Source organism: Diadema antillarum, unplaced genomic scaffold, assembly GCF_040938485.1.
Source record: "Diadema antillarum isolate AM-2024a unplaced genomic scaffold, OU_Dant_1.0 seq00000173_RagTag, whole genome shotgun sequence".
Classification (NCBI taxonomy): Eukaryota; Metazoa; Echinodermata; class Echinoidea; order Diadematoida; family Diadematidae; genus Diadema; species Diadema antillarum.
The window spans coordinates 1,033,654-1,044,233 of NW_027271242.1; the positions used below are offsets into that span (position 1 = coordinate 1,033,654).

The 10,580-nt window shown below is 40.6% G+C and overlaps 1 protein-coding gene across 1 annotated transcript; it reads left to right on the plus strand.

Annotated features, from left to right (window-relative positions):
• Positions 1 to 504: 504 nt before the first annotated feature.
• Positions 505 to 1,461, plus strand: LOC139728335 (lengsin-like). The gene has a single exon (XM_071639280.1). The coding sequence runs from the start codon at positions 505 to 507 to the stop codon at positions 1,459 to 1,461; it is 957 nt and encodes a 318-aa protein (XP_071495381.1).
• The last annotated feature ends 9,119 nt before the right edge of the window (positions 1,462 to 10,580 follow it).

Genomic DNA, 10,580 nt, shown 5'->3' on the forward strand with positions numbered 1-10,580 from the left:
TTTCCTGAAACACCTGTCATCATGCACGTAATTGATATATGATTATATGACATTCATGATTTTGGGGTTTTTTTTACATGTTTTCCTCAATAGATGCTGCCAAAAACCCATGGGCCCGTCAGTGACGTCAATGTAGAAAACCTGAACCAACTGCTCATGTCTAACAAGTTCGATTATGTGCGCTTCGAATATTCAGATATGCATGGCCTGGGCAAGTGTAAGCTCGTCCCAATCCATCATTTCAAGGGAAAAATAGACAAAGGAGTCAAATTCTCTCTCAGTCACATGATCAGGGATCCAACGGGCTTCAAAGTACCCGGGACCGGGCTCTGGTACGAAAGGGGCATGGGCGACGCAGTTACGTTCCCGGATCTGACGTCATTCCGCGTACTGCCGTGGCGTGACAACGCGACCCGTGTGATTGCCGACGTCACTGTGGACGGCGCGCCGCTTGAGGCACATCCGCGCAATATCGCCCTCCGACAAATCCAGCAGCTCGAGTCTATGGGGATATCGTTGCTGGGGGCCCACGAATTCGAATTTGTCGTGGAGGAAGCAGCCTCGAACGATCCCATTTTCTTTGGATCTAACTGCGGTCACCTGTTGAACTTGTCTCGCGCAGAGTCACTCGTTCAGCAATTTCTGCAGTACTTGCCGCAGATGGGCTTGAATGTAGAGACGGTCGAAAGCGAGGCAGGACCCGGTCAACTCGAAGTGACCTATCAACCCACAAACGGCTTGAACATAGGAGACAACGGCTACACCTTCAAGACTTCCATCAAGGAAATCTGCCAGAAGAATGGCTTCAATGCGTCTTTCCGTTCTAAGCATGCCGAGACCGTGACGTCGTCGTCTCATTTCTGTCACTCGCTCTGGGATGCGAGAAACTCGATGCCGCTGATGAGTGATCCGGAAGGCCTATATGGGATGTCAGCTCTGGCGCGGCATTGGCTGGCTGGACTCCTCCACCACGCTCCGGCAATGACTCTCCTCATGTGTCCGACCATAAACTGCCTCGACCGACTCGGGACTTCCCCGTCCACACCAACCACGGCATCGTGGGGCATCGACAATCGCTCCTGCGCCTTCCGCCTCCATCTACCTTCCGATCCCAGTAATGGCGGTGGCATGTTCCTGGAGAATCGCATCGGCGGAGCTGGCGGAAACCCTTACCTGACTATGGCTGCCACCTTAGCCGCTGGCATCGACGGGATAGTGAGGCAACTCGCTCTGCCAGTGCCGACGGAAGGCGTGGTCCCTGCCGACTTCACGTCCACCCTCCCGACTAACATGTCGGACTGTTTGGACGCTTTTCTAGCCGACGACGTGATTTGCGACGCAATGGGTCCCGACTTCGTTCATTGTTTCACTACCTTGAAACGCCACGAGATGAATCTCCACCGGGAAGCGGAAAGAAGTGGGGATTCCTCGTGGCTTCACACTTTTTTCGAGCACATCTAACAGCAGACTTGATTTCGATGATTTATTCTACGTGGATATAGAATAAAACAAAATTCTAAACTAGACATGTGGATTACAAAGTGCATTATAAAATTATATATATAGGGTTGATGATTTATGTTGATGATTTAATCACATCAAATGCAACTCAGGCGGTGAAGGCGGTGCTAGAGGTCACACAGCTAATGGTTACATTTTGAAAGATAATTTCTATTCCACAACTTTGAGATTTAGCAATTTCACAACTTTGAAATTTAATTGTGTAACTCCATATTTTTTCGCTTCTTTATAGTTTGTCCATTCGAGAATTAGATCATGAGAGAATTCTAATCCATTGTTAATCACGTTTGGAGAGCAATCTTCTGATTTAAAACACACACACACACACACACACACACACACACACAAATCACTACGGGGCATATGAAAGAGGTTACATAGTACGAGTCTCTTTTTGTGTGGAAATTGTCATATCTTTTCCTTTTTCACGTCTGCAATAATGAAAATTTGTCATTTGTATTTGTGAACGAGTTCCCACCATTCCTCATGAATTATTTCAGTTTGTTCATTGCCTGCTGTGACCTGCGCATGCTCAGTTGACATTAGGTGATATATCAATATTGGAGTGATATCATCTCCATGGAACGGTTCCTAGATGTTTCAATCGATGGTTGTCCAAATCGCGTGTTACGGAAACTTATCAACTTATCATACCAGGGCCCTGTTTTTTCAAAGGATATAATCGATTTTGAATTTCCTTAACACACAGGCTGCCATAGACTTATAATAGAAATCAACTTTAAAATCAATTTGATACTCAAATTTTAACTCATAAAACAGGGCCCAGTTGTGATGAAGGCTTTACAAGACATTTCTGCCTTATTGTCTTTCAGTCTAACTACATGCACAATTTTCCTAGTCATGCCAGGGTTTGGATTGGGTTGAGACCTCATAAACTCTCTGTAAGCGGAACAGTGTGAAAGATCTTATAGTCATTGTCCATCTTGCCTATAAACCACGATTGCGGGCTTTCAAACTTGCTTCAATGTTCTATTTTGCATACATATATCGAGGCATTATATAAACAGTTATCGTTACGTAATAACTAACTTATTATGTATTATAGCTAATGGTATACAGAGAGATAAAATGTTTATGTATCTGTTTTATCCGGGAAATTTTATATTGCTTTTGTATTCTTGAATAAAAGTCAACAGTTTATATCATATTATTATCAATATTAGAATACCAATAGAATTCTAAGCTATGTACATTTTATATTTTTGTCATCCCTCATTTTTTTTTAATTAAATTCCTTTCGGAGAACGCTGACATTCTTAATTGCACTGAACCTTCCTTTGTATACAACAACGCACAGATGAACACAGTAACACATACACACACACACACACACACACACACACACTCACACACCCACACACACCAACATGCATCCACACATTTACAATTACATTAAGGATTTTGATAAATATGGAATATCAAAGTTTCATAATAATGTGCGCAAATGAATATATATATATATATATATATATATATATATATATATATATAAACAGTATATACGTAGGTGTGACGGAGGAATGACTTCTCGCAGACGTTGCAGTATGTTCACTAATAGCCTTTTATTCTCCCGAGCTTTCGACCGAGTTACCGGTCTTCAAGGGCTTGGGACGTAAACACAAAAGCAGAAAAGCAATCAATTTGCATACATTTGAACAGAATAAGGCAAAAAATATTTATTAATTTATTACTTATTATTATCGTTAGAATTCTTATTGTCTCATCACCATCTATAAAAATCATTATATACGTGTGTGTATGTTAGTGTGTGTGTGTGTGTGTGTGTGTGTGTGTGTGTGCAAGTAGAGGTGGGGATGAGAAAAACATGCCAGAACTAGATAAGTTTTTTGCTGGGCCAACATGAATTCTCGTCTGTAAAACATTTCTTCAGTAACAGTTGAGGTATTATTCGTCTTATTATTATCATAATCATTATTATTTTTCATCATGTGTAAAATTGACCAAAGAGGAAAACAATGAACTGAAACGGTGGCACGACATTATGCTCCATCGCCCTAATGATTATGCGCATGCTCGTCCAACAATATAGCTCCTTCGAAGAGTTTATCATTGCAAAAAGAGCTAACTCCTTTTAATTCTTGCCAGCTGTAGATGTCTTGTGATTAAACAGCTAAAAAAACGAAGGAAATTGGTAAGAACAAAAGGGGATTTTTTTCTCATTAAAGTTCCTTGATATTTTCCTTCTTATGCTACAAGTTAGGTGGCATCACCGGTGTGGTAGGAGATAATGTCCGTCCGGAGAAACACTCCGGGGGACCTTATTTCCGGGTTCGAATTTAGGAAATAGTATTCTAGGACCAAATATCCGTTTCACAAGGACCTAATCGCCGCTGAGGGGGGATCGAATCGCCGGGTTTATACGAAGAAGCCTATTCGGGGGACCAAATCGCCGCTGAGGGGGTCGAATGGGCGGGTTTATACGCAAATTCGGGGGGACCAAATCGCCGCCGAAAAAGGACTGGATCGGTGGGTTTAGAAGAACAAGCATACTACATAGTATTCGGTAACATCAAAGGCCTCACGCTCCTTTTCCAGGCTCCCATAGAAACCTGTGTTAAATGCAGCATATTCTATGAATCATAAAAAATCAATCGAATCATAGAATTTTTTTAAATTGAAGCAGATGAAGGGAAATTTTCTCTGCTTTCAAGCAAACAACATATTTTGGGATGTTGTCCAGCTCTAAAAAAAGTTAAGAGACTCCATACGAGACTAGTCATACAGTCACTTTCAAAAATGATAAAAATAGCAAATTACCTTATACATCAATAAAAATCATTAAAAATACAAAAACCCTGATTCATTCAACTTCTTCATAACCTGCAGAAGCTCCTGTCCTCAAGCAATGTCAAACACTACCAAGAGTGGCAATTTTCCATTTGACTGATTTTTAATGATTTTTTTGGTAAAAAATAACATTACCTCATCTTTGTACTGCCTTCCCGGTAGGCAATGCGCGAGTTGAATTAGGAGCGTGAGGCCTCAAAGTGCAAGGGAAAAAAATCAGCAGGTCAGAAGGATGATTGCCGCTGAGGGGTTGTTGTTTGATTTGTTTAGTAGATTCAAGTTGATCGAAGAAATACTTACTGCTCCATAGTAGTCCCGTCATAGCGGGGTTATTGACAAAATGTGATTCATAGCAGTTCTTTGGACTTAATGTTGGGAATTGGGCTCTTTTGTCATAGAGTTAGGTACGCTGAATCATAACAAACAAACCCATAAACAAGTATAATTCTCAGTGCAAGACCAATAATTGGCATTAAAAAATGGCTACCAAATCATCACCTTTTCTCCATTCTTGCAATCTATCAGCTTTTCATAAAGTTTCGACAGAAATGACAAGATAATAACATCCACTAACAAGAAGGTGACCAGGGGCCGCAGAAAAGAAGTTGATATACTATTCAGTCCTTTGTCGTATTATCTCACAATATAGGCCTGTTATATATTGTCTTATATTCTACAATGTTACATTTACCTCATTCTCTGTTGCCTGAGAAATTGAAATGTACATCACTATGTTTCTGTCGAAAGACGAAATAAACTTTGAAATGAATTGAATCCATAATATTTAGTAACATGCAAATTATGGGCAAAATATGCAAAGTAGGAACAGCCATGTAGGGACCTACATATAAGGACAGTGTGTATATCATAATTGCCCGTGTATGTTTTCACTATTTTTATTGATTTATTTTTTGCACTTCATCGTCTAGGGAACAAACTGCTTATATGGTGTCTTCATGCATAGTCATAAGAAGATCGGGTATATAGTAGAGCGGTTAAACCCTCAAAATCATGAGAATTGTGCAAAATTTGACTAAAGTATGAAACTTTCACCAGTGTTAGTACATACCAAAAGATTCATTTCAAGATCAGGAGGTAAGTCTGATTTGACCTCTGATGACCTCCAGAGGTCAATGAACTTTGAATATCAGAATATTGATGTTTGGAGGCATTTGTGAATGATAGGCTTAGATCTTGGTTACGCTGCACTAAATATGCATTTGTACTACAAATCTTCTGATTCCACAGGGTATTGACAGGTTTCTACCTTTGACCTCTGATGACCTTTAGAGATCAATGACCTCAAAATACCATATTATTGATCTGTGATGTTATTAGTTAATGATAAACATGGTTAAGATGTGCAAAACAAGCATATCTGTTTTGCAATGAAACTGTCTTCATATTCCAAAGAGCAAAGACAGGTTTCTAACTCTGACCTCTGGTGACCTTTTAGAGGTCAATGACCTTAAAATATCATAATATTGATCTGTAGTGTCATTAGTTAATGATAAACATGGTTAAGATGTACAAAACAAGCATACCTGTTTTACAAGAAATTGTCTTCATATTCCAAAGAGCACAGATAGGGCTCTACCTCTGACCTCTGGTGACCTTTAGAGGATGTACAAAACAAACACAATTGTAGCCCAGATGGCTACTAGCACATGTTTATAATAAAAAATAAAATAGAATAGAATAGAATAGGATAGAGAGTAAAAGAAAACAGAACAATGCGGTCGTTTTCCTAGACACCCTGTGAGGTCAATATATGTTCAGTCTTTTCCCCTTCTTGGAGTTTACGAAACCGTTTATCTTCCTTCCAGCTATTTCCTTTCTTTTTTTCTTTTCTTTTTTTGGTCAAAACCACCTCTTCCAAGAAAAGTCTATGGTCATAGGAATTTATGAGTTTGATGTTGGCTACTTTCCGCGCTAGTGGTCAGCACTCTCCATCCCAAAGCCCCGCGCCAAATTACGGGGAATGACGTGATGACATGTATTTGCCCTCTGATCCCCAAACATAAATGACCCTCTGAGCTAGAAGGTGGCCCTCCTGCCAGAATTTATCCTTCTATTTTAGCATTTATTGTTTAGTGGAGTGGGTCAAACAGGAACTCCATAGACAAATTCAGGGGTAATGACCCAGAACAACGATGACGTTGGTTGCCATAGCCTAAGGACACTAATATTCATTTGGTTTATCATTTTGATATCCAAGTAACAATAAAGTCTTTACCAGTGGTTACAGAGAACAAGTGAATGAAGAAACTAAAAGAGAGTGGGCGAGTTAATCAGAAATTGAGATGAATCACAGAAAATTGAGTTTTCACAGAAACGAATAGGAGGAGCAAATTGAACATTTGACCAGTTAGGAATTAATTTCTAGTGAACGCCACACCCCATTATAAGATTGAGCCAATGAAATGCTTTAGGGAAAGGAAGTTTGTTAGTAAATTAGTTATTAAAAAACATGTCTCAGCCCAGAAATATGTTAGAGTGGCAAGCACAGTGGGAGCGGCTTCACACGAAGTCTATGTAGTGAAGCAAAGGCAGCAGAGTATTTTGGAATTTTGAGGAACTTTGAGAATAGTTGGAAACTACAGAGATAGAGTCAGGAGTCCCCCTTTCTTGGTACATCATTCCCCCCCCCCCCCCCTCCAAGTCAACCAACTAATCTTTAACGACGCTGAATGCACCATAGACCTACGCTGTGAATGTGATGAGGATCTGACTGTCATGACTGAACCGGCGAGCAGCAGGACATAAGGAAAAACTATGAGTCACGATAAGACAAAACTTTGGTTTACGCCAATTTGGAGTGCAATTACAAACTCCAAACAGTCAACTGGTGTCATCGGAGATGTTGAAGCGCCCTGTCAGACTGATACAAAGTGGAGAGTGATGGTGACGAAGAGAATACTGACAGCGTGACGGCAGACCGCTCAATGGACGGCCCAGTCACACTGACGAGATCGACAATGACATGCAGACGAGGACCTCATTCGTCGACCGAGAGTAATCATTTAAGAGGAATGACTTTAATTTACGTTTGAAGACATTTCAAGAGATGTAGTAGTCTGATATGTTAAGGGGCACATCATTCTACTGTTTGCAGGCCCCTATAAATCACTCTGTCGAGTAAATTATATATGAACCAAATGGCTTCAGTCTATTGAACATGTATTGTGTTGAAAAGTTCATGGTAATTCTTTTCCAGGCAAAATGTGTACGTGAAAATTCCGATGTTAAAAGCATGCAATGGGAAATGTAAACAGTATGTGCAAATGCTTCTGTGTTTCCTGCTAAACTTGTTTGTTAGTGGGGAAAAGAAAAGAAAAGAGAAGAGAATTCTCGCTCTACCACGTCTACATACCACAACGCCTACGGATATCTTTGTTTCACATTGTTTGTGGGGAAAAGAAAAGAAAAGAGAAGTCTCGCTTCATGAGAGATGTTCAGATCCCGCTCGACACCACAACGCCTATACGGATGTCTAGGCTGAAGGTGGGTTTGAATGTCTTATAGGGCCGATAGAGCACCAACAGTAAGTGCAGATTAATTGGCACGCTATCTTTTGAAGAGAAAACAATGCTTTGTTTCACACAAGATGAAAAAAGCAGAAAGACAACTGATAATCATCCGCTCATGTCAAATCAAGCAGAAGTTTTTCAAAACATTTCAAGAGGCATCTTGGTGAGTTACAGTCTGTTAAACATGTCAATATACTGTGAAAAACAAATTGAAGGCCACCTGCAATAGGCCACCTGCAATACAGCCTCGCATTTTCCGACATCACAAAAACTTTGATCAACACGTTCCATATATACTCGTGATGGAGAGGGAAAATAATAAACAACAACATTGCAAGATTAATGCATTTCTTCCAAGACAACAGACAGGAACTGATTCCACGTAAAATACATAAACATGTATTTTGATTTTTTCCATGCATTTTTCCAATATCATTACACACAATCATTATACACGTATACTTGATAATGGTGTTCAGCTCACTGTGTGCAGACTGAGCACGACCCGATAATTCAGAACCTCTGCCCAAGGAGGTACTAGGCCTAGTACCTCCTTGCTCTGCCTGAGAAAGGATTGTAGCCTATCCCGCGAGTCAAAAAGAAGCTTTCTTATCATCTCGTGCATCCTGTACTCTATGTGCAATGCACTCATCATAGAGACAAGCTTGCCTTCACCCAAACTGTTTAGATATTGTCATTGGAAGATTCTGATGATCGCATACAGTGGTTGTGCACCTATAAGAACGCTGGTCTGACCTCAGGATGTCTATCCAGTTTAGTCGTGGAGGAGATTTGTGTGCCGATCCGTGCAATGTACGTAGGCTCAATCGCGTGCTTCACTGAAGACGCAGATGCTGCCCTGTCTTGAAAGAGATCGAGGGTATAGATCTAGACCAATTTCAGCAGGTTACACTATATCATCACTTGCTGGCAGAGAGTCTTAACCGGATCATGCAGGTGATATTACCCGCTGCTTAGCGCACCCTGATTCACACATTGGATGCAAACCGGATGGCGGCCATTAGTGGAAACAACCAATATTTGGGCATGGGGGCACAACTCTTGGCCAGGCCCAAGTGTTAAGGAGTATCGAGCATAAAGAAGACAATTAGAGTAAATAGTAGTTCCACTCCTATTTGGAATTGAGGTTCCTAAACAGGTCATTGAAAAAATGCCCAAAATTGCCTGACGTAATGACCCAAACTTAATTGGATGACAATAGCAAGTTGCAAGACACAGGGTTGCTTCATGTGGAATGCATGTTATGCCTCACAGTATGTCGCTTTACAGATGGTCCATGACGTCACTGTATGCTTCAAGACCATGAGTCATTCACCGGAACCATACAGCCCACGAGCTTGACACTGACCAACACAGGCCCGCCAGCTCGAAACTAGGTAGCATTGCCCATGAGCTTGACACTTAGGCAAACCAGGCCCATAAGAGTCCGACACATGGGGGGAGGGGGAGGTCCACAAAGACCTCAACTGAATGGATTAAGCTCTCTGATGTAATACATATATTAATCTCGTGGGCCTTGTTTTCCTCGAGTGTCGAGCTCGCGGACCGCACAGCTTGTGGGCCTATTATATTTGATGTCGAGCTCATTGACCTTGTTCATCTAGTGTTTAGGTCACGGGATGTATGACTCGTGGGCTGCGTAACTCATGGGCTGTACGACTCTGGTTGTTTGACTCGTGACGTACATCTGATGAGGTGGGCCTGTTGTTTTCTGGTTAGCATCTGTCACCCTTTCATCCAGTTCAATGGACTTTGCCATATAATGCCTGTTCACAAACTATTAAGCATCAACCCAAAATATGGTACTCCTCTCCCCACCTTCCATGTTTAAGCGTACAAATTATGTCCAGTGCAAATTGGATAATGTTGCACATAATTTCATGCAAGCTAGTCTGCATAAAGTGACTAACCCAAACATAAATATTATATTTGAGGTCACTGCCATCACTGAAGACACGTCAGCTTCATTTCTGAAGTAATTGACCGCTCACATTCCTGAGACTTGTTAACCACTATGAACCAATGCTTTGTGGAATGTGGATACATACTTTGATTTTAACGTCAAGGCGTGATTTGTACATGATTAAACATTTAGGATTAAACCATTGAAGCCAAACATCAATATTTGAAATCCTACACAAATTTTTAGTGATATTCTAAAAGTCTGACCTCACACTGTCCTTAGAGGTCAAAGTTGGATATACACAGGGTAATGACCAATGTTCTGTGGAATGAGAAGACACTTCTTGTAGTATAAATGCTAATAGCATAATGCATGATTGCACACCAGGTATACAGTTAACCATTGAATATACATTAGATATCAATATTTTGATATTTTGAGGTCATTGACCTGTCACAGTCCTCAGAGGTCAAAGGCAGAGACGTGTAAATAATTTCCCTGGATCTGAGGAATAGGAAAACGATTCAGTTGTACACAAATGAATTTGTTAGGACATCGTTATGTTTATCATCAACAAATTGCACCAAATATCAAAATTCTGATAATTTGAGGTCATTGACCTCTGGAGGTCATTGGAGGTCAAAGGTAGAAAGCTGTCAAGGATCTATGGAACATGAAGACAATTCCACTGTAACAAAAATGAGTTTTTAGTACATCATTACCATATTTAACATTAATCAATGACGCAAAATATCAATTTTTATCAATTTTCGAGG

Excerpts from the sequence above, each read along its gene's own strand:
- LOC139728335 (XM_071639280.1), top strand. The coding sequence starts at position 505 with ATGGGGATATCGTTGCTGGGGGCCCACGAATTCGAATTTGTCGTGGAG.